General features: G+C 40.8%; 1 protein-coding gene across 2 annotated transcripts; it reads right to left on the bottom strand.

The window, feature by feature from the left end:
- LOC103632096 (rRNA biogenesis protein RRP5) lies at positions 1 to 18858 on the bottom strand. Of its 2 annotated transcripts, none has more exons than XM_008653946.3 (40): positions 18060 to 18858; positions 17749 to 17960; positions 16307 to 16447; positions 16039 to 16215; positions 13693 to 13789; positions 12938 to 13050; positions 12717 to 12839; positions 12558 to 12629; positions 12314 to 12406; positions 12058 to 12168; positions 11833 to 11952; positions 11234 to 11422; positions 11061 to 11135; positions 10736 to 10872; positions 10103 to 10237; positions 9670 to 9809; positions 9438 to 9503; positions 8874 to 8980; positions 8724 to 8804; positions 8576 to 8650; positions 8388 to 8489; positions 7764 to 7917; positions 7557 to 7684; positions 7253 to 7336; positions 7058 to 7158; positions 5320 to 5473; positions 5149 to 5223; positions 4915 to 5065; positions 4139 to 4736; positions 3822 to 3882; positions 3052 to 3197; positions 2793 to 2976; positions 2628 to 2726; positions 2226 to 2551; positions 1969 to 2145; positions 1581 to 1677; positions 1346 to 1501; positions 1002 to 1238; positions 814 to 897; positions 1 to 393 (listed from the first exon to the last, which is right to left on the bottom strand). In XM_008653946.3, the coding sequence occupies exons 1-40, from the start codon at positions 18265 to 18267 to the stop codon at positions 268 to 270; spliced, it is 5712 nt and encodes a 1903-aa protein (XP_008652168.1). In that variant the 5' UTR covers positions 18268 to 18858; the 3' UTR covers positions 1 to 267. The 2 variants fall into 2 exon arrangements, with proteins under 2 accessions (XP_008652168.1, XP_008652169.1); XM_008653947.3 differs by having other exon boundaries at positions 23 to 393; positions 12938 to 13047; positions 18060 to 18828.
- Between the last annotated feature and the right edge of the window lie 6379 nt (positions 18859 to 25237).

The raw sequence follows: 25237 nt of genomic DNA, 5'->3' as shown, positions 1-25237 counted from the left end.
TTGTGCCTCATCAGTCAATACCACAGATAGAAAAGGTCAATATTCGAACCAGATCCGGCTTAGAATAGTTCCTTCCAAAAAATTGGGTGAAACATGACATACTAGACTCATAACTTATATAAAGGTTTCAAACAAAATTTTGAACAGCCCACATTTTACATTGACCTTTTCACAATAATGTTCAAGGAGTCATCAAAGAGATCACATCTACAGTACGACTGGTATTTCCTAATGATTGTTTGTGGGCTTATTAAGTCTCCATGTAGTTCAAGAGTTGTCTTGTGACGGCAGTGAACTCTGAACATATTCGATTGCCTTCTGTTGCACAAGCTGAATTCTTTCGTTGTCTTTACCCAGTGACTTCTCGAAATTAAGATACTTCTTGAACAAGAACTGCGACGGTGAAGCACACAGCATTCAACATAAAGATCAAGTCCCAAAGAACAAGTGTCATCTTAGTTATAATTTTTTTACCAGAAAAACATAGATAAGCATAAACCATAGTGCAACAAGTAACAACCAATCCAATACTAATTCAAGCAAACATGTCAGTGTTACAGTAAAAGGAACAAGGGTGCTACATATCATGACAGAAACCAAACTAAGTAAGCCAACGCCCATTTCAAGGTTGAGTTTTAGCAAATATATGTATCATAAAGCAAAACAGGTAATATTCCATTCAAATGAAAATCAAGTACACACAGGAAGTGAAAGCAGCATGAGGACAGATTTACTGAGTGGAGTTTATGCACGTGTTTGTTATCACAATATATATATAAGGAGGCAAAATGCTCAATTGGAAAGGAACCATACCTGCATCTTTTTTGGAGGTAGGGTCAGACAAGTCACCCTCTCAAACAATGCCCGTATAACTTCTACGTCACCAAGGCGGATTTCCTACACCAAAGGTCAATGTATATGTATGTCAACAAACTTGCATGATTTTAAAGCATAAAAAGTACTGATTCCATTTTACATATGATGAACTTAATGCTCCTTACTTGGTCTAGATAAACACTCCAAAGGTCTGTTCTTTTTGGGTACTCCCGCAATATTAGTTCAAATCTGGATCTTCCTTCTTCAGGCACCCCACATTTGAATTCTAGAATAGCAGTTTGTGAGAGGAATTTTATGCGCTTTCTGTGTGGCAAACTTAGAAGTGCACGGTTTACAATGGCTTTGATGTACTCAACATCCTTGCCTTGCTTGAGAGCAAACTGAATGCGGCATAACCATATCTGCAGTTATATTATATAAGTCACAAATAGGATCTGCAGATACAAATAGGACAAACTGAACGTGGCATAACCTTATGGATTCAACTCGAAAAAAATTATAAACTAACCTTGCAGGAAGTTTTGAACCTTTTGGTCATTCTGTCTAGAAGTTCATCTGCAAGCTCATACTGTTCGGTCCTCTCGTACATCGCAAGAAGAGCCAAGTGCAGCTTTTTGGGATCACAATATTGCAAGGCTCTTTGGAATACCTTTTTCACAGCATCCTGTAGTGTACACAACCAAGTGTCTCAGTATATCCAAGTACAGCACAGCAACCCAAAATACAACATTATTCAACCTTACCTCCCTTGGACTACCGTATTCATTTTCCAGATTGAAATATGCTACCCAAACATTTAGTTTCTCTTCTTCTTCTCTGGGGATTATTGTTTTTAAAGCCCTAAAGACAGGAGGAACAGTTGTAGAAGATGATGACAGAGTGATGCATCCAAAAAAGTTTAAATAAACTAACAGAAAAAGGACAAACATGTATCATTTGAATTGACAGAACAAAAGGAAAATTTTGAAAGAATGTTTCAACAAGTAAATTCTACATCCTTCGAAAATAAAACCAACACAAAACCAAATCACATCTATCAACACTATTAAGAAGACAGAAAACAACTTCTTATCACCAAAGATCTTTTTGATATTAAAATATAAAAACAAATGTTTTGGGCAGTAGACAGACCTCTCAGCTACTGCACGTGCTTTCTCAACATCTGCAAGATCTAACAAAGTTGCCATATACTTTATCCAGATAAAACTACTATTTGGGGAGCTCCTAACTAACTTCTCAAAATCATCTGGAGTTTGTGGTATATCTTCCTGCAAAGCCCTTTCCTCCATAGCACTGATTTCTAGTTCCCTGTTGAAAACCAGATAAGGATGTAAAGTTTGATGCATATGTCAACAAAGGTCGCAGAGTAGAATAAAATGTCTGAATACCTTTGTTTTCTTGCTTCCTTCTTTAACTGTTTATCACTCTTTTTAGCATTTGCTTCAGTTCCATTAGCAATTTCAAGACATGTATTACTAATATTATCCTCTAGGTCGGAACCTTCCGATTCATCCAAGGAAACCTGAAGAGGCAGAACAGAAGCCCTTGGTTCTGCTTTGCGGTGAACTAAATTTCTGTTATGATATTCAACCATCTGAGGGGCAACGCTGATGTCCATAAGAGCACTTTCATCATCATTTGTGTCAGCAGTCAGATCAGAATCAAAGTATGACTTCTTCATTCCAAGTGATACTCGATGCCGCGTCTCATCAATCTTTATTTTAAAACAAAGTAATGGATTTTAAAACGTACAATGGCAAAATGAAAATCCTGAAAAAGATAAATCTTACCTTCAGAATTTTGGCTTTAACCATATCACCAGCTTTATAGCAAGAGTTAATATCAACGACAGGTTCATCAGAAAGTTCTGATACATGGCACAGACCAACCTGCAAAAGAATATTTACAAAACAGAATATACAATGATTTCAAAAGGCTGTGTAGTGATAACGTACCAATTCACTTCTCCGAATTGTAACGAATAATCCAAAGGATTCCACCCGCTTAACTTGGCCATCAACGATATCCCCAACATGCAAGTCACTATAACTAATATCATCCAGCTTTTCCAATTTTGAACCAGTGGTCTTCCTAAGTGATGCCTCAACTCTCCCTGATGATGGGTCTGTAGACAGGATCCTGCAGAGTTTTGTTAGTTTCGCGAGAGAACATATCTGTAATTTACATGACCATTTGAAAATTAAAAGATCTCACCTTCCGTGTACAAGCATTCCAACGGGGAAATCCTTCTGTGGATTTTCAACATATTCATCTGATAAATTTGATAGAGTAATCCTAGCATCAACCATTCGAGAAAGCATAATAAAACATCCTTTGGAATTCACGTTCTTCACATAGCCCTACATTATTAGCACGACAAATCACATCGCTTCACATTACAAAACATACACTTTGTAATAAATGGTAAAAGAAAGATGCCTTTAATTATCAAATGTATTCACTGAAAAGCTAACTTCAATTTATTCACGACTAAACCTGAATCACTAGCTTAAGTGCCCTTTTTCTCTTGGTCTTGGCTGCTTGTTGCATGAAGCTGCACTGTAACTCCTTTTATCCTCATTCTTTTTTTAATTAAATGCACAGTACAGAACTACCCTACTGTTTTCCCCTAAAAAAACTAACCTCAATTCATGGCATACTACAACTTCAGCAATGACAATTGACAAGTATAAAACAAATATTAAATATCAGTCGCAGGCAATCTTTGGACAATATGTAAAAAAAACACAGATGTTATGGTACAGCATATAAAGGAATTCACCCAGAATTATACTATGCAAGTTGACACCAACAATATTTACAGTTTTTTTTGGCGAGTAGAAGATCGTGTTTTTCATGAATGATTAATCCAATATATGTTGAGATATGCCTGAATTGTAGACTTGTCTTATTCACATGTTAAATTATGTTTATTGCACAAAACTTCCAATAAAAGTAAAATAGTATACAAATTGTGAAAATACCTTAATCTCAGTTCCAGGGAGCAGATCCTTGATCTTCTCAATCCGGGAGGTACAGGTTTCCCTAAGAAACAACAATGATAAATGATGTAAGTGACACTGGGAATCCTACATATACTTTCTGGACAATGTAACAACAAACATAGGGCCTGTTTGGCTGTGCGGTAGTGGCTCAAGATTTTACCCCCAAAAGGGAGAGATCTAGGGCTAAAAGCCAGTTTGGAGTACCATTTATGTTTTTTTAATGGAAGAGAACACTTAACACAAATAAAAGATTAGTGTTCCTTAATTGATGAAAAACCATGAGCTCTAGTACTTACAGATCATCTAGTCTTGAGTTGTTAGAGTCTCTGATCAGGTTTGATGAACGGAGTGATAGATCAACTCGAAGTGATCCTTCTGATGAGCGGCTCACAGACAGGACCTTGCACTTCACAAACTGGCCCTCATGGAATCCAGACAAGGGTTCAGACACCCAAGAGTCAACAATTTCAGTATAATGAACCCTCCCATGGAGATGAGGTCCAATCTGAACGACGAGCCCACCAACACCAGGTAGAATTTTTTGAACACGTCCACCAATGATATCTCCTTGTTTTGTTTGTCCAAACACAGAGGACTTTGGTTCTTGTGTTTCATCTATATTCGGTTGTGTGCATTGGTTATCAAGTGCCTTCAACCGAAGTAACCTTTTCTCCTGGTTCACACTGATAACACGACCTTTCACTGCTTGGCCAACACTAAAGCGCTGCTGGAATTCTTTCAGTTCGCTGGGCTCGGAAGAACTATCAAGTAAAAATAAATGAGCCATAACATTTCTTGATACAGTTAACCAGACCCATTCCTTATCCACCTTGACAACATAAGCACGTACAATCCCATTTGTGGTGTGATTTTGTTCTTTTTGAGCAAACTCTCCTGTTCAATTTCAAGAAAAAAGATCCAATAATAAGAAAAGTTAGTCATCTCAAAGATTAAGAAACACAAAAAGGTATAAAAATGAAAAGCAGTCGGCGTACAAGATTTTAGCAATAGATGAACTGAATGAAAGCTGTAAGATTTATATGAGTTAAAAATATTGAAACTTAAACCATACCATTGACTATACATGGCCTAATAGACAATTCCCATTTGAATTTTTTGCCACTCTTTCCAGAAGGTTCAGCCTCTGAAACAATTCTGGCAGTAAGCTTTTGCCCTATTCTGAGTTCACTAAAGGGATGCTCAGCAGAATCCTCTTCAAGAATCTATGAGAAATGTTATCACTAATTAGTAATTAGCCAATATGTATTGCATAAGAAAGGCATCTCAAGCAATGTCTGGTGTTCACCTCAGTAATATGGATTCTTCCATGAAGATTGCCACCAAATTTCAGTAGAAGCTCAAGCGGTTTGATATCAATAATCTGATGTCCAAAAAAGATTTGTGTAAGGGAAGTTTGCAAAAACTGAAAATGAAAAACAGTTAATAATTTTAAGGTTGTAACTGAAAATAAGTGTACCTCTGCTTCAACAAGTGACCCAATTTTGTAGCCTGATTTCTTCTTAGCCCTTTTAGAATCAGAGAGGGAAGAATACTGTGCTGAAGCTTTTGGTAGTAAGATAAGTCTTCCAGAAGAGTCAGAACTTGGGATATTTCCAACAACCACAGTAATGCTTCAAAAAACAAAGAAAAATAAGAAAACGAGTGGGTTACATAGTCCAGATAAGAAATCGCTTTATTGTTCTGCACTAAAGAATACAAATTTTCTTGAAGACAAAATGTTAGATGAGGTATTGTCACAGAATTAGATTATATATTGCATTGAGCCTCATGGCTGATTATATACAGTACTCCATCCGTTCTTTTTTATTTGTCGCATTTTAGTACAAAAATGAACTAGTGGACAACAAATATTCGAGAACGGAGGTAGTACGTAGTAGGACTAAGGGCCTGTTTGGTAATGCGGTTTTGAAATACTGTAGTTTTGAAATAACATAGTTTACAATTGTACATGACACTAATACTATAATATTATTTTACCACAGTAAAATCACAGTATTGCTTAAAACTGAGATCTGTTTGGTTCCATTGGAAAACCAAATTATGTGTAGAGAAGAGAAGAAAACAGAGGTACTGAGTGGAGTTTCCAAAACTCCAAAAAAATACCACAGTTTTGAGTAAATCGTGGTATTTTAATCTGTGTTTTGCCTGTGTCAATCAAACACCTTTTGGCTTCCAATACCACAAAATCATCAAATACCATAGTATTGCTTCGAAACTGCAAAAATATTACGCTTCCAAACATGGCCTAACAGTCTATGTTAGTAGGCAATGTGGTGCAATTTATATCTACTTATATGCAGCCTTGAGTGAGCCCAACCCAACTACAGTTATAAGGCTCAATAGGGTTGTACGGCTAATTCTAACACAAAATATCACTCTTCTTTATTGTTTTGTTCACATGTTCCTGCTTAGGATATGATAGTTATAAGCTCGAGCAAATAGTAGCTGGGATGACATGAGTAAAGCTCATTTATACATTATATGCCCATATCAATAGACTAATTACAACATTCTTATGTAGAGATAAAGCTGTAATTCAAAATAAAATTATGTCGAGGCTGATGCAGTGATAACTGATAAGCATGTAACCCTAAATGAATTTACATCAAAAGATATAACATTGTCCTGCACAATCTAGTACAAATAGAAAGGTTAAAGTTTTCTCAGCATTTATGTCAAAGCCTTCCAGTAAGGGGTACTCAAATAGTAGCAGACACTTCCTACGGTTCGAAATAAGTCCATAAGAGGTTTGCAAATTTTTCCCAACTAGTATATTACCGTTAATGAAAAAAGTTATATAATAGCATATTACATATAGTGACTACAAGGGCTAGTGAAGTGGTGAGAGTTATCTCACTGAGTCAGCATTTGCGAGGAAAGGCTTATCATGGTTTATCGCTTCCTAGTCGCTCTAGTCGAGTTGAAGACCCTAATCGAACTCGCTCTAGCGATAAGGCCGACTAATCGCGATTAGTCGGACGACTTTAAAACCTTGTATTATATACAATGATTACAATGTATCTAGTAATGTTGACCTTTCCTTGTTAATCTATATTAAATTGTACATATTAACGATCAATGTTATAAGAGTTTGACCTATGACTTTGACAAACTTTGATGTTCTTACATTTCCAGTCGGAGAGAAGTAACAAGGCAATAATTGGAACCAAAATGGGCAAACTTCCAAATATTACCGTTGTCCATTATCATAGTGGTGGTGGGGAAGCAGTTGTGAGTTATAATCCATCAGTGGTGAAAACCCAATTGCATAATTGTACTCAGGGATGGAAAGGACCTGGATTAAACAAAACAACAACAAAGAGTAATTAATTGCAATCAGCCTACAATTAAACAAACAAATTGGTCAATGAAGAGAGTAATTTACACACCATATAGCTGTCTTTGATTATTTCCACGACTGCATTCACTTCCTCATGAAGCTCCAAGTCTGCAACTACGGCCCTTTGGCGTTTCTAAAGTGAAACAGGAGATATGATGTGAAGTTATGATAATACATGACATGGAGATTGAATATATAGTTTCAAAAACTGCATATCGTGCTTACTAAAGATGCCGATAAAAATGGTGATTGAGATCCAGATAAAGTTGTTATGATATGATACAATGTTATAACCTATACCAAGGGCATGCCTGATCATGCTAACAACTTCACACCAAGGGTACAAACATTACCTTCTTTTTTCCAACAATTCTGACACTGTCAATTAGCTCTGGTTTGACGGACAAGTTAACAACTCCATCAGATAAATCCAAAACAAGACCCTTCACAGAAGATCCCACTTCCACACTACTGCCACCAACTGCAAAAATAGAAAAATATAAAAATTGGCAGGATTGCAGGTTGGATAGTTAATATCATGAAAGGACAAAATTACTTACGTTGATGGTGCTCGATTAAACCAACAGTATCCAGATGGTCTTTGAAGTTAAGGATAATACCATATTCTTCTATAGCTCCCACCTCCGCCTCAACTAAGCTACCAATGCCAAAATGGCGAGCCCAGTCATTGCTTGAGTACTTCAATGCTGCAATCTGTATCAGAGGTAGCCACAAATGATAAGTGCATGCTAAAACATCATTATCAATAAGCTTAACTTATCAACATATGAAAATTTATCTTTAGAGTTACTAGTTGTTGTATTTTGATCTAAGCTAAATGTTACTGAATAGAATACCCTGCAAGAAACAGCAAACTCAAACATCCTAGATTATATTGTAGGAGCCCAATAGGCCACATCTATCACATATGCCAGCAAATAAGCGAGTACACATAAAAAAGGAATAGCACCCGGACAACTAAATACAGTAACGTAATACAAGAATATAGCCATCAGTTACACATGTCCCCGCATTCCCACAAGAAAACTGTAACTACTTAGCAGGTTCCACAAAGCACAAAATCTCACATGCCCACACATCAAGGCACTATTATCACAAGCTACCGTAAAGTTTTGGAAACTTCTATTCAACATAAAGTAAGAGGCAGTTGTTTATATTATAACCTTCTGATCCAGAAGAAAGTATCCCTGAATAAATGAAGAATCCATTGAGGAGCACATTGACTGTTGAAGTGCGAGTTTTACTCTAGCAGTTTCTGCATTTACCTGAACAGGGAGGAACAAAAAGAAGATTCTAAATAACACAGATAATAGAGGATGGCAACAAATATATACCAACAATTATGGCATACGCTGAGTATATGACTCCGAACTGACTGGCCAACATAGAACGCATCAGAAAGCTTTTCTATCCACCTATCAACTGCCTTTGTGAAACAAGAAAAATTAGACATTCTTTTCAAAACAACAAAAAGAATGATGGAGCTGAAAAAATCTTACTTTGTCCTTGGGAGAGAAACCAGTCAAATGTCCGAGGAAACGGACAAAACAACCAGCTTCAATAATGTTGCAGATGTAACCCTAAGATAAATTAAATGTCAGCTCAGTTGCTCACATTAGGCTAAGTAAAAATAACTAGAGAAAGATTACATGAACTACAACACCAGGATGCATCTGTGATATCTCTGAAGGAATGTCATTTGCACAATTTATAAGTGAGTGCTTTGCCGAAAGAACTAAATTTTGACCTTCAGTATCTGCAGACCGGTATTAGAAAATCAGTTGGAAAAATTAGCAATGTGATCAAATATCCATCTGACAACAACAAAAGGTGCATCATCATTAAGCAGTGCAAACAACTGATTGTATCGTGAGGTAATGTACAGACCATGACACGCTACAAGTGTGCATGCAAAACAGCGAACTTCCTACTTGCCATTGTGAAATTCTGCACATCCTTTCATAAACTGTTACGTGGTAGTATGGTACTCCCTCTAGATATACAACACTTCAGACAGTGTATGCTTGATCCTCCATCAGTTCAAAAAAAAGTACTGGTCATGACGTAGTGACTTTAGATTCATTTTTTGCTATAATTTTTACAACATAACTGTGTAAAAATGTCCAATGCGTCAAATGTTTATTAACAGAAAAAGGGTTGTTCTGTTTTTTTTTCAAAGTGCATTGATAACAAATGAAGTTAGTTGACTTCACCGAGAACTAAGAGTTGGTTGAACTCGTGCCCAGGTTTCAACACATTCTTCAACTGAGCAGCTTGACCTAGTGGTGAAAAAACAGACCATGGTCAGCAGAGCAGTAATGTTATATGAATATAAACAATTAAAGTATTTAACAGCAACAAGGAATATGCGTGTGAACCCACACGGGAAAACTATCGATGCAATGTTTAAATGCAACGCAAATCATATAACAGATGAGAATATACCATGATGGTCTGCCAAATGTTCATTCAGTATTGTCCCCTTGGAGAAGCCATTTACACTAACAACAACAGCTGCAGGAGTAAGCCGTTCCACAACACCAGAGACAATACTGCCCAACTTTGGAGTGTCTATTGGAGCAATCCTACAGGTGGCAAAAATAAATGCAAGCATCGATTACAGCTCATCATGTATTTCAGTATTTCCAAATATAAATCTGCACATCAGGAAAATGACCATTCTGGATATTCAGTATTTCAGTACAAGTTCAAAAACAAGATGACAAGTAAATGACAGAAATATGCTCTATGAAACAATAAACTTCAATGAATACGTCTACAAAATTAAGGCAACAATTACAGCTCATCATGTCAAATAAAGGCAGATTATTAATAGAACATGAAAATAGTAGAACAAAAGAGCATGCAGAGAACTCACCTATTATGGGATATGACAAAACTAACATTTAGTTTCCTTGAAGCAGGGATCACATTGATAATTCTACATTTGACCACTTGGCCAACATGATAAACATTTTCTGCTTCAGTTCCAGCCTCTAATCCAAGGTCAGATCTAGTACCAATTTACCAGGAATCAAGAAAGCAGATGATTCAGAATCATATAAACAAAACTGTGACAAAATATCCATTTACTGAAAGAATGGTGCCAAAAACTGTTAGAAGCTTAAGCTATTGCAAGAAGGTAGACATCCACTTATACACCTCAACACCCCCACACTCACATGGGGCCAGAGAGAGGCGCAAACGTAGAAATAAAGGGGTATAGGCACAAATGAAGCATATGCCAGGATTCAAACTCAAGACATCTAGCTTTGATACCATGTTAGAGTGAACGCACTAACCAATTCAAACAAAAAACTTAAGCTATTGGGAGAAGGTAGGCAATCCACTTATATACTTCAACAAGAATAGCAAACCTCACAGATATACACAATTCAAAAACAAATAAGTGCATTTTTCACTATTGATTATCTATGAGTTTGTAGAGAAATCTAATTTGATTTACAAAGCCAAGCTGATCTCTTCAGAAATAGGAAATGGAGATATTAACCTGCTAACAAAACCTTGAACTCCATTGTAGAATTTTACAAAGCAACCGTGCTTTTCAATATGAGTAATCCATCCATGAGTCACTAAACCAATTTTTGCATCAGCATATGATGAAAGCACATCAAGTTTTGATTTCACCTGAAATAGATCCATAATTATACTAACATTCTCAGAGAAAACAAAGAATGCACACACATACAGTTATGAGCTCGACTTTTATGATTATAAGCTACAGAAAAACTAGGAAGGATTTAGAAACAATATCATGTACTGTTGTATATAATGTACCAAAATTCATAGAAATTCATAAGGTAAGGGCAAAGTACCAGAGACTTCTTGTATGTCACTGTAACTCTCTTGGATTTGCAGCCCAACACACGGAAAAGAAGCTCAGCTCCAACCTAAACATAGAACAAAGTTAAAGTTCATTCATCATCATATTCAACATCTCTTAACATAAAAAATTCATGTGCAAACAATTGATGTGGAAATGAGCAACCTTAAATTTCTTTGGTGGTTTAACAACATGTTCCAACTCTGACATGTGAGGAAGCGGACAAAGTGCTTTCACGCCACTTGAAAACTGTACAATAGCACCGAATGGCTCAACAGTAGCAACCTTAGCTCTCACTAACATTCCAGGTTTAACATCATCATGAGTGAAAACAGACCCTTCAAAAGCACTGTCCTGCAAACACAGAGAGCATATCCTAAGGCAATAAAATTGAATGAACCAATATCAGTAACCTATATTACCATGTAAACATGGACATATACTAAACATGCAAGTTGACACCAGTTCAAGTCTTCTATACCATATGAAAACCAATTTAAAACTTACAATATGTCAACTCCTATATTACCATATAAACATGGATATAATATGCATGTGTGTTCACAACAAATTCAAAAGGCATGAGGAACAAAACAGATGCCAAAAGGTAAATGATGTGACACAAGCTATGAAAGATAAAACAAAAGAAAGGTGCTCAGTATCTTTGTTGAAAAATGAAAAGTATAAATTCAAGTGAAATAAATCAGGACACAATAGTATAAGTGTGCCACTAGCATTCCTTTTGGGTGACATGGTGTAATTACTTTTATGGTGCCTATTGCAACTCCTTCAAGATTCCGCACTCCAAGTATACGGACACGTAAGCTACTGCCTTCCTTGAACTTCTCCAAGTTTTTTGCATCCTTGTCTGACACATCACGTATCTGAGGATCAGGTTACAATATCAGCATATAAAGATGTGTCTTTGTGAAAACTTTCACATCATTGAACAATGAAGTACAATAAAATATTCATTCAGTTTCACATACACTAATAAATCCAGGTGATGGAGTTGGAGAAGGTATTTCAAGAAAGAGACCGGCCTTTTTATCTACCCTCAGCACCTTTGATTTATCGTAGATATCTCCAGCTTTTAGATTCTGCATAAGGGAAAATTATTGATCAAAAAGAAAACTGAATGAAATAACAGCAGCTTTATTTTCTAGAGAGGCCAACATCACTGGCATACAGGTAAACATATAAGAATACATCAAACTGATTATCATGACAAAACAGACAACTTACAATAGGGGGTACTTCAAGATGAAGTAAATGTTTGTTCAATGTAAGCCCAACTGCTCTTGTTGATGGATCAACGAACAGGATGCGAGCATTTACCTGTAAATTATAGTGGAAGGACTCAGAAAATCACTCCAGATATCCAATATTGTAAAAAAAAGAACAACACACAATAAGAGATGTTGCAGAAATGTAGGTGCCATGCACATACACAACAATTATCAACAAAAAATAAGAAAATAGTGAATACCTTCTTATTCTTACTGTAATCATCTTTCCAATTACCAGAGGGGAAGGAATTCAACAAATTAAAAATATCAACCTGACAATAGAAGGAACACACTGAAATGAAATACAGGCACTCCTGTAAAGCCAAAAAAATAAGTCTAGTCTGTGAAAAATAGCTTACTGTTCCACTGAAATAAGTAAGAAATGATAACATGAGTCCATTTTCAAGAAATGAATGGACACGTGCATTAACCATCATCCCAGGAATCAAATGATCAATAGAAAGGCCTTTCAGATCCTTAATCTATACCCAAAAAAACAATAAACCAAAAATTAGAGATGAGCCAGGTCCCAATCAAAATAAAGAAGATATTAAATAGCCTTTATATTGATTTGCCATACAGTAGATTTAGAAAGCAAGTCTTCATCAGAACTCAAGTGAACAATGGCCCGAGTTTTGTCAATCGCCTTCACAACACATTGCATCAGTTGTCGGCGCTCAGTCTTCACATCTTCTGTACAAGAGAACAACAGTTAAACATCTCCCTGAGTACCTCCATATAAAGAATATCACGATCAGCATTGGCAATGGGAGAGATCAAACAGATTCCAAGTATATGGCACATATTAAGTAAGACAAATTACACTAATGTTTATCTTTTAGCAAGCATATAAATCTATATAGAGCAGCTTAAAGTTACATAAGTAACACCACAACGTTTTATATACTCCACACTATGCCTTGTAAAAGTGCATGAACTACAAACATGAGGACAACAAAAGAAACTCTAAGAAGTAAGAACTAAACTGTTTTTATGCATAAATACACCAAAAATAAAGCATTTGAGAGAAGGAACAGATTCATTTGTATTTTTCCCATAAAATGTATGTTTTTTTAGATAGAATACCGAAATTGTACAAAAAAAATAACCACAAACTCCTAAGCTACCAAGCCTGCAGAACAGGAAGTCCAGTCCAAACTAAAACATATAGAAGAAATTCTAGATTCCTAGGCAAAATTATACGTTATCAGGGAGTGCAATCCGTTATGAGCAGCTGCTATTAGAACATCAGCTAGTGAAACGTGGAGTTATATAGATATGACATGAATAAACATCAGCATTTCACGATCTGATGAAGTTATTGCTCAAGTGTACCTTTGTCATCCTTCTGCATAAATCCGCTAAAGGAAGATACTCCAAAATGAAGAATGTAACCATGATCCTCGATGCTTTTGACTTGGGCAGTAAGTACCTAATGAAACACAAACATGGGCAGTTCAGTTACATTGAATGGTGTAGGACTTACAATATATACTACCTAACCCTAATAGGCTACATGTGCGCTGGGCTATAGACCCATAACACATACAACAAGACATAGTCTACCACCCGCACACAGACCGTCGAAACTCTAGCCACGAAAGACGTTGAGATTAGACCGAAACTCCAAGAACTGAGGATAGAATTCCCTTACTGAAGATGACTCCAAGAACTGAGGATAGAATTCCCTTACTGAAGATGTTAGCAAGCTACAAGGTCATCGGGACGTGGAGGACACGGACGTCCCTGAAGGCCACACGCTCATGGACAAAGCCATGTCGAGGAGAACGAGAACCAGGGACCTAATGCTCTGGACACCCGTCGTCTAAGCATGGAGGTTGACATTGATAGCAGCCTCGTATGCCGAGAGAGTCTTAGCCACCGGCGAAGCTAGGGGTGGATTGGAATTTGGAACATGAAGGATAGCCAAGATGGCACTCGGCCACCGCAAGTTAACAAGCTAGGGCATCCACAGCAATACTTTCCTGCTCCCAAACGAGGGCCATGACTCGCTCACACTTCCGGGCGGCAGCTACAACGGCCTTGGCGGACGCAAGGGCTGCAGCAAGCGTAGAATGGACAGCAGTGACGTCGTGGGAAAGAGGTTTGGCCATCGTGGGACCACAAATATGGGCAGTAGAGGGGCCATGATTGGGGGCCCAGATCGGAAGGTCCCACGTGCCGAGGTCGCCTAGACCCAGTTCAGAGATGACGGGGCTAGGGTGATCAGGTCAGCATGGGTGATGGGTCAGGCCGCCAGCACCCAGGCCAAGTCAGCGAGGACCACGACACTGAAACCAGCGAAGCCTAGACCACCCGGCATAGCAAGGATGGGGGCAAGGGCGGGCGGCGGTGCTACCAGGCCCTGTGCCCAGGCAGCAGGAGAACTGGAGGCAGAGGGGGCGGCAACGCAGTCAGACTCGATGCCCCACCAACACCGACTGCGGAAAGGAGGGCAGTGGCAGGTGGAGATGCGACCAGGCTCGACATCCTGCCAGCGTCGGCTGCGGAGGGAGGGTGGCGCATCTGCCATGGGTGGCGGCGGTCAGGAAGGATGGCTAGAAACCATATTGGAAGGGATAGTTCTGATACATTGAATTGTGTTGGGTTCACAAAATATACCCCCTTAACCCTAACATGCTACATATGGGCTGGGCTCTAGGCTCATAACACATAGTAAGATAAGACGCAGACCAACAGATTGCATACAAGATTTGACTCAGAATCTAATTGTTTCCAATGGGAACGACTCCATTCTTTTTATTTGATGTTTCATGGTCCCTATTATGTGACTTTGGCCTTAGCAGTCTACCTTCTATAAATTTACATCAACATATAATAATAAAATAACACTTTTGTGGACGCATTTCTAGTATAATAATTGTCACACAGCATATCCCAATAGCTTTAAATGCATCCATTGTCAAGTTTTAGGAAGTTCAACAGCCAAGATTTTAGGAAGTCAGAGAAAAGCAGGGAGCGCAAAACAGGCATACAAAGAAAAGGTCAAGTAAATCTAGCATACTGCAGATCAAGTAGTAATCAGGTAGCAAAAAAACAATATAGTCAACCATGCCCTATCGAGCTCCTTGTTTTCGATAAGGTTGCAAGACTGTTAACACCTCAACATATGTAGATTCAATAGTCAGTATAGCTATCAAAGAAACAACTGATTTATTATAAACAAAAAAATAGTTAGATAAATAATTTATTGAAAAGCCTGGTGAACTCCACAAAAAGAGAGGGGAGGGAAGGAAGGAAGGTCCATGTGACCATGTCTCATGGGATGGGGTGAGGAGGAAATGAGATTCTTTAAAAATGGTGAATGTTCCCAATAGCAATAAGGAACAAGAAGGGGGATGATGTTAGGATTTTTTTCACTGTGAAACTGGGTCTGATCTTTTCTGAGCGTATATGCAATATGCTCCTACAGATAAAAACAAGCTTGAGTGTGCATGCTCTACCAGTTAGTTATTCTGATTTTGCATGTAAATTTTTGCCCAACTTTTTTCAGTAGAATAATCAAATCATTTAAGCAAGAACCAAACACTAAAATGGTTGTGAATTATAATATAAAAATATTAAGGACAGAGGTGCACAATGGAACAACCATACAATGTTAATATTTTTCTGCCCCAAAAGCTTATGAAGTACATCCAGAATAGGGTGGTTAAAAATTACCATTCCTTCCTGCAAGCCATCCAGGGCAAGTCCCTTGTACAATAGGCTTAATCGCAATGATAGCCAAACCCGTTTGTTTACTTTTCCTTCTCTACTATCATCGTCGACTCGTAGGACTATACAAGGAACAAGCTGACCAACATGAACAACTTCTGCGCATAAATTGTTCCCACTATCCTGCAAAAGAACAGTATCAGTTGGTTCACCAGATGGCTAAACACTGACAAAGCAATATCAATTATGAATTACTTAAGAAGAAAATATCTACCTTACGATTTTCCTGCAAAGCAATGTCGCAAACATCCTCTGAGCGAACAAAGCCTCTAATTCCACCAGGTAGACTTAACACAATATCTTTCTGGTTAACCTCAATTACAACACCCCAGAGCTTCATATTTGGTGAAATATTCTGACAAGGGGAGGGGGGCATTACCAGTTCAGCAATATAGCAGCATTTTGTGAAGGATTTAAAGAAGCCACTACATGTCTCATGTTAACATGCTCTCAATAAACAGATACAAACAGTAAACATAGCTGACTTAAAATAAGGACAATTGCTACCAACTTGAGGCCAGTCATCACATGCTCCAAAATCCAAACATTTCAAGGTAACAAATAAGAATAATCACAGTAACACCACCCAACACAAAGCTAGCGATATATATCCTAGACATCACATTCAAAGGGCCAAATGGCAATCCTGTAGCCTCAACTAATGCAATGACCAAAGAAAGATTCGCGTGTAGCCCTACATCACCTTAATCTTAATGTGCATCGAGGTGCATAACTTGTACCATATTCTAGCAACTGAAACTGTCCAAAACAAGCTAAATCCATTAAGATTTTATGAAGAGCGTTTAGTTCAAAAATATGAGAAATATTGGATGGGAAGTGCATCAGTATATGTGCTGCTGCTGCAGGATTTGAATGGATATCTGAACCATCTGAAACGTTGCCAGGATTAACAATGGAAAATATGTTTGCTCTCACCAGCTATTTGTTAGAGCAAACATGCCAGAGAAGTTCAGTGTGAATTGATATAAGAATAAAAGTCTAGCTCCTTGGGCCTTTGAATAAATTCGAGTGGACAGGGATTATAGCATGTAACAGGGACGACAAAGGGCCAGGGTCAAGCCCCGGCTGCTCTGCGCTTGATGGAGAAGAGAGGTAGAGCACCCACATAACAATAATTCTGTGTTTATTTGGAAGAGGCCAGAAATAGACAATAATTCTAATCATGGTTATTAAGACATTATTCAAGTGTTGCTTAAGTGTCAAAGCGGTCTAAGTTCGCCACAGTGGCCCATCGCCTTATGCATATGCGGTCACCCCAGTGATTCCACCATATACCCCTCGATTCCGCTGCTGGACCATTCAATTTTGCTTCTAGCCCTGCTTGCTTCTGCTGCTGTTATCTTGATTTCGCTGTCTCCAACCTGTCAAATCCCTTGATTTAGAAGGGGGTGTCGGCAGCAGTCTGCTTGCTTCTGCTGCTGTTATCTTATTTAAAGAGAAGTGCACAACAGGGGCTCCTGCTTAAGGTCTATATAGCATTTTCTCATTTCTAATCGCTAGATAAACAGTACTCTTGACTTATGCTAAGCAGTCAAGAGACCCCCAGAGCGTATTTCAAGGTTAAGGATGCAGTTCGATTGGAAGATCTACCACTTTCTACCCATTGCTGCATAGTAACAGACTTTAGGAGGTAACCTTTACTGTGATGCGATTAGCAAAGCGTGGGAGCTTCCCAGTGGTGGCCCCACCGAAGAGTATCCCCAAGTCGTCATCCACGCCAAAACCAGACGACTCGCCGCCACTCCTCTTCCTTTTTCCCTTCCCCTTCTTCGCCTCCCTCTCGAAATCCTGCTCCGCCTCCGCACGAGCCTCCGCCATCTCATCCTTGCTCAGGAGGCTGTGTCCCCCTGTGCACCACCCCAAACGCACAACAACACATCAGTGCAATGCAAAATTGACAGGGAGGAGGGGAGGGGTGTTGCGGGACTGCTCAGCTCGACGCTTACCTCTTGGAAAGTCAGCTTCGTCAGAAGCTGCGGCGAGGAGCGCTGCAGAACCCGGCGCTGCCGACTGCTGCCGCTCTCCGTTGCCATCCCCCTGCTCAGCGGCTGCATCCTCCTTGTGGTGCCTTTTGAACTGCTTCCGGTCGGGACGCAGGTCGGTCTTGCCGCCGGCGCCCTTCCCCTTCTTCCTGGTGACGCGAGGCGGCGCCATAGCAGCCAACGCTCTAACCTCCTCGGAAGCGCGTCGCTGCCACCAGTGGCGGAGGACGCGCAAAAATCAAGGTGCTGCTAACGGTCACGGTTGTATGGTGATCGGAGGCACGGACGACGAATGGATTCACTACTGTGCGGTGACCGGAGGCGCGGACGGTGAATGGACTGCTGTCAGCTGTGCGAACTGCGGAAGCCGAAGGCGCGGACGGCGAACGTGCGAAGCTCGGCCTGGCGGGGGCGCAGAGCCGCGAACGCGCGGGGCGGAGCTGGGCAGGGCGGCCGCGAGGGCATGGGGCGAGGAGGAGCTCGGGCCCTCGGCGCGGCAGTGCCGGCAGGGAGACGGTGGGCCGGAGCTGGAGCTTCGTCCTGGGCGGTGGGGCGCAGTGGCGGAAGACGGCGCCGCGCCGGCGAGTCGGCGCCTCGGCGGCCGCGGACAGGGGCGACGACGCAAGAGGCTGGCGGCGGCGCAGGCAGTCGCAGTCGCGCTACGCAGTGGCTCGCTCGGCTGGGAGGAAGCGGGCGTTAGGTTAGGGTTTAGGTGGGTGCCTGATCGTCGTCCGCTCGTTATTCTGGGGGTTAGGGTTTTAGTATGTCATGGACTGGGCTAGGGTTTAAAGTTGTAGGTCCGTCCATGTTTGAACCATTGAGATTTTTGTTATTACCAAACACGGTTGAGGAAATAGAGGTGTAGAAAAAGGCTTCGACGATTTGAGATCCACATAACACGCACACGCCGGTGTGGACTCGATCTCTCTCAGGCGCGTTCGACAGTGATTAATCCTCTGCTGTGAGGATTAGTCTGCGTGGCCACGGCTCCCGTCTTCAGCAGCGTCACTGCTCATGTTGTCATCGCCAATGAGTTATCTCTTCCCTTCTTCCTTCCCATTCTCTCCACTAGATGCGCCCGATTGTAGTGTAGACCCCAGGCTTCGAGCACTAACCATTGTGAGCATCTCTCCCCATTTCCTGCATTGGAGCACGACCGGCTAGCCGGACTTCTGTGTCGTCATATCCTCCATGGATGCACCGACCCTGGACACCGACGTCGAGGTTGACGCTTCGTCCCCCAGGTATGTCTTTTGATGAGGACATCACTCCCACACAAAACAATGCATGGACCGGCAACACGAGCACGTGCACGAAAGGTGAATCTCCAGGTTCGTTCTAACATAGTCAATTGTGTTTTAGAGCTTTTGTTTGGTGTCATGGATGTTTTAATGATTAGGAACTTTGGAGAGGACCATCAAGAGCTTGGAAAAGGCTAAGGTGTCGAGGAAGAGCAGCAAGGGCGTCCACAACAAGAAGAAGATCAAGTCTGACTCGACTGTTATTCCATCTCGGGTTTCAGGACCAGTCTGCACTAAAATGGACACCCAAGACGCATCCGGGCTCCAATTGAGATGGACTTGGTATGGTTGGAAAGATAAGAAGATTATCTAACCAGCCCAACTAGTCTCACCTTAAAATTCATTTAGAGTCAACGAGGATCATCGAAACAAGTCACCGCTCAGATTTTGTTTTGGTGTTGCGTCTGTTGGGTCGCGTATCATGTTGGAGCCCATTAAGGGTACCTCCAGGGGTTGTGCACACCCCTAACCTCTATTTTAACAGCAGCTACCGCCATATTAGGGTGTGGGTTTTGCTTAGATCATATATGTCATCAAATAGTATCGATGTTCATCGGTTTGTGAGACCCCACCTCGTAATCAATGCAGTTTTGATTGCGCTCTTCCTATTCTTGCTTGTGTTCTTGATTGCGCTTGCAGGGATAAGCCTTCGTGGCGAGGTCACTCGTGTGTCACGGGTGATAACCAATGGAGCAGTGGTGTAGTGATTGCGAGGATACATTCGTTCAGAGTCTTGGATCATCAACGGTGAGATCTCCACCCAATTAAGTTATCGTACCTATGTGATAGGCACTGGGATCTACATTTAATAAACACAGCAGATCGAACTCTACATTTAATTTGGAATCTACCATCGACATTGTGTAACTATGGGGGATAGATATCCTTCGGGTCCTCACGAACATAGAAACGTGTCATGGGCCGCCTGACAGGCCTCTCGATGGTTGCTTCACGGGACGGACCAGCATGCTACAATCAGATTGGGAGAACCTGATCCAAGAATACGAAGACTAGGCAACCAAGTTATGCGCTGACTAAAGTGCTGATATCTCGGGTAAGAAAGTTGCACACACCTGAAGAGCTATATATTAGGCGTTAACTCGGCTGAAGAAGTGATCGAACTCTGGATAAGCAGGACTACAGGATGCGATAAAGAAGGAGATAGGCAGAATAGATAATGATGACGACTTGTAAAGGGATAACTCTCTGGTCGTGTATATAAGGCTAAGGGAGGGACCCCTACAAAAAGATATCTCATCTCGTCCCATCACACACCAGACCTCATCAACAACACCTGAACACCATCACAGCTCACTTGTAATCCTCATACTCTAGAGAAATTCCAGCATACGGCCTCAATAGGAAGTAGGGTGTTACGCATTCTAGCGGCCCGAACCTGTATAAATCCTCGTGCAGGTCCGACATGCTCCTGCACGTACCATCGAGTCGCAGTCAGCGACATCGTCCTACCCAAAAGCATCATGTGGGTAACCCCGTGGTGCGCGGTCGGGTCACAAACACCAACGGCAGGCGCGCTAGGTAGGGGTGCAACATTGGTCTACGACGACTCCATGGTTAAAGTCGCCTAGAGGGGGTGAATAAGCGAAACCTGAAAATTATAAACTTTGAACATGCACTTTACCCGGAGTTAGTGTTAGAAATAAATAATATTGAATTTGGAGTGTGGAAGATGTTTTTTCTTGCTATGAGTTGCTCAATCAATGCGGATAACTTTGGGAGCCAACTCAAAACACTATGAGCAAGAGAGCTTTAGAGAGGGAAGAGGGAAGAAACAAATCAAGTGATGAAGATCAACGCAAATGAACACGGTGATTTGTGTCCCGATGTTCGGTTTGAAGGAACCTACTCCCCGTTGAGGAGGCCACAAAGTTTGGGTCTATTCCTACCGTTTCCCTCTCTCAATCAGTCACTTAGACCGGTCGAGTGCTTCTTCTTAATCACACGGGTCACTAAGACCCCGCAAGGATCACCACACAATTAGTAATCTCTTGCTTAGCTTTACAAAACACTTGGAAGGATTAGAGTAAGAAGAAGAAAGCAACCAAGCAACAAGAGCAACAAAAGGAACACAAATCACCATCTCTCAAGTCACTAAGCACTTGATTTGATTTTGGAGCTTGGAGAGGATTTGATGCTTTGATTGTGTCTTTGGATTCTATTCTTTTGCTCTAGTATTGAATGAAGAAGTTGCAATGTTTGGATGGCTTGAATGGTGGTGGTTGTGGGATATTTATAGCCTCCAACCACTATTCCAGTCGTTGCTGTCGATGAGCACATCATACAGTTCGGTGGTGCACCGGACACTGCGTTGTTCACTGTTCGGTGAGTGCCACGTCAGCGGGGCGTTGGGGTTTGGAGTTGTTGATCGTTGAAGTCTTATATCCTCTTGCGGCACCGGACAGTCCAGTGGCACACCGGACAGTCTGATGCGTTCTGACTTTGCAGTCAGCGCAGTCGACCGTTAGGCGAAGTTGATCATTGCTCCGTTGTCTCACCGGGCAGTCCGGTGGTGCACAGGACAGTCCGATGAATTATAGCGGACGAGCGCCGAGAAAACCCGAGAGCGACCAGTTCGTGAGGTGCTCGACCAGGTGAAAGTCGCCTAGAGGGAGTGAATAGGTGAAACCTGAAATTTATAACTTTAAACACACACTAAGGTCGGGGGTTAGCGTTAGAATTAAATTCAAGTCCGAAGAGAGGGGAAAACGAATCAAACAAGAATCAAGGCGATTGAACACGGTGATTTGTTTTACCGAGGTTCGGTTCCAAAGAACCTAGTCCCCGTTTAGGAGGTCACAAAGACCGGGTCTATTTCAACCCTTTCCTCTCTCAAACAATCACTTAGACCGAGTGAGCCTTCTTCCTTAATCTCACAAGTCACTAATACCCCGCAAGGACCACCACACACTTGGTGTCTCTTGCTTCGCTTACAAAGCAATTGAGAATAAAAATGGGAAAAGAAAAAAAGGCCAATCCAAGCGTCAAGAGCAACGAAAGAACACAAAACACCCTCTCTCAAGTCCCTAATGGAATTGAGTTGATTTGGAGGCTTAGAGAGGATTCAATCTATTTGATGTGTCTTGGAGTGGAGTTTTTGCTCTTGTATTAAATGAGATGTTTGGAATGCTTGGATGGATATGAATGAGGTGGTTGGGGGTATTTATAGCCCCCAACCACTTCCATAGTCGTTGGTGAAGGCTGCTGTCGATGGGCGCACCGGACAGTCCGGTGCGCCACCAGACACCCACTGTTTATTGTCTGGTGCTTCGCCACGTCAGCTAACCGTTAGGTTTTGGAGGTGGTCGACCGTTGGAACCTTTGTCTTCTTGCGGCACCGGACAGTCCGGTTGTAAGACCTAAAATTAGCAGAAAAAATATATATCATAAAATAATAAAATAAAGAATAAGAATATCTAGGATAGTATTTCTAGAATTTTTTGAAACCTTTGGAATTTAGTAGGACATTTCCACTTCGTAATCAATTAAAGATATTAAAATAGTCATATAAGAATGTGGGCATCTCATACTTATGAATTTGTGGTGATGCATTTCATGAAGGACATAAACTTGACCTCCAATTTTAAATAAAAACATAAAATAGTAAATGAGAAAAGAAATGTTTATGAAGCCATCTATTCCTTCCCTAAATAAATGATAAGGAAAATAATAAATAATAGCATTGGAAACTATAGGGATTATATTCACAATTGAATGATATTCAATATTTGAAAACCTGAAATATAAAACAGGAATTGAAAATTCAGTTTGAATCTCTAAATTTGGAATATGAAAAGAAAACAGAAAAGGGGATATAAAGTCATTTAATCCTAGGTGAGATAAATATTAATATTAATATTAATAATAATAATAATACAGATGAAGATAGGATTTATGTTCACAATAAAATTATGTTTGAAATTCAAAGTTGAATCAAGTTGAAATTGAAATAAAAATTTGAAAAGGGAAAGAAAGTAAAATACAAAAAGGGAAATGAACAGATTAGTACCTGGACCGAATTCCTATCTCCGTGGCCCATCTACGCGTCACCTGCTCGGCCCATTCCTCATTCCCGCGCGGCCCATTTCTCTTTCCCTCCCCTTTTTCTTCAGTCAGTCGCTTCCATGTGGGCCCCACTAGTCAGGTCTTCACACGCGCGCGGTTGGGATCCTCCTCTCCGCGGCGTCGGCTCTGTCTGTCCGGTGGGACCACACCGTCTGCCTCACACCACGCCTCAACCCTTTCTCATTTCGCGGGGACAGACAGATGGGGCCATGCTGTCAGTTGCAATCTCCCACCTTAAACAGAATGCGCGGAGCTCGCCCACGTAGGCCGGATCCGCCGCGTAAAATCGTGTCACGTAGCTCGGAGATCCACAACTGAATGCATGGCGGAACTATTCGGGGTCGGGAATTGGGCCGAGTAGCTTCGCATTGTCGCAAGGAATGATGTGCTCCTCCTCACCCGACGGAATCGGAGGCTTGGGTGGGCTAATTTCTCGCCGCCATAGTGATTCCGCCGTGAATCGGTGCTTCGTCGCGGGCAGGGGCCTGGGCGCAACGGTTCATGATTGGGAGTGATCCACGTGACTCGTAGTAGTCGAGTGTTCATGGAAACCGATTCGGGTGCGTGAATCGGACGGGGATTCACCGTAGGGCGCGTTCGCTGGTGGGCTTCCGTCGCCTTGGGTGCGCGTCGTCGTGGCTCGGCTCTTGGTAGAAGACGAGCGCGGTCCGTTGGATCTGTCCAGCTCAGATTAGATCAACGGTGCTGAATAGAAATCGTTGCCCACTCACAATATCAAATTCGGACCGTTAGATCCACATCGTGCGGGCACGGTTAGATCTCGCTTTAATTAGATCCTCACCACAGATCTCTGAATCAATGGCGGATAGCGGCGTACCGGTTCACTTAAATGGGCGCTCTAATCTGGGGCGTTCGCTTGCAATCCAATGGCCAGATCTCTCCTGTACCCCTTCGGACTTGGCAAAATTCATAATGAGCCCCTCAGGTTTCGATCAATTAACCCGCCATCCACCGGGCGCTCTCTGAGCCTTAAGGAGTTTTATAGCAAACCCACTGCATTTCTCTATTTTTATGCGTGTAGTCCAGAAGTCAATAAAAAGGATAAATAATTAAGAAAAATGATTTTTAGTGTGAAATTAATTGCAAGAACTTGTAAAATTCCTAGAAAATTCCTTTGAAGTCCAAATTGACCCATTCTAGTTCCTATAATTTTGTATTAATATTGTTTAATACTTAGTTTCTCTGTTTTGACATGAAAACAATAATAAAATTTATTTCTTGATTAATCTTGTGGCAAGCACATAAAACTTTCGAAAAATCATATCTCACAACATGTAGCTCCGATTTGATCCGTTCAAGTTGCGTTAGTCCCGTATAAATATTTACTATGCAATAACAACATTTATTATACCATGTCTCATTATGTTATAATTAGATCCTTATTTAACTTATGATGGTTAGTCTTGTTAATCTGCTTATCATTATAATCTACTAAAATAGGATCTATGGTCAATTTATTAGTTAGATTAAAGTTGAATTAATTGCTATTTTAGATTATCTTTTCTCTGGAATTATAAAGTAAACATAAAACCTAATTTTGATCATTTAAAGCGCATCATAACTTGAAGACCGTAACTCTGATCTTAGTGGTTCTCGTTCCCACGATCTCGTAGCGACGCGTAGATTATTATTATTCAGTATGTACTTATGGTTGGTGTGATGTTAATTTTGTCTATACCATGTTTGTTTGTATTGCTACGACTAGCGCGAGGTTTCGAGGATCTGAAGAATCACCCT

This window comes from Zea mays, chromosome 7 (genome assembly GCF_902167145.1).
Source record: "Zea mays cultivar B73 chromosome 7, Zm-B73-REFERENCE-NAM-5.0, whole genome shotgun sequence".
Lineage (NCBI taxonomy): Eukaryota > Viridiplantae > Streptophyta > Magnoliopsida > Poales > Poaceae > Zea > Zea mays.
The sequence above is the reverse complement of the archived record's forward strand: the minus strand, read 5'-3'. Positions and strand labels throughout refer to the sequence as shown.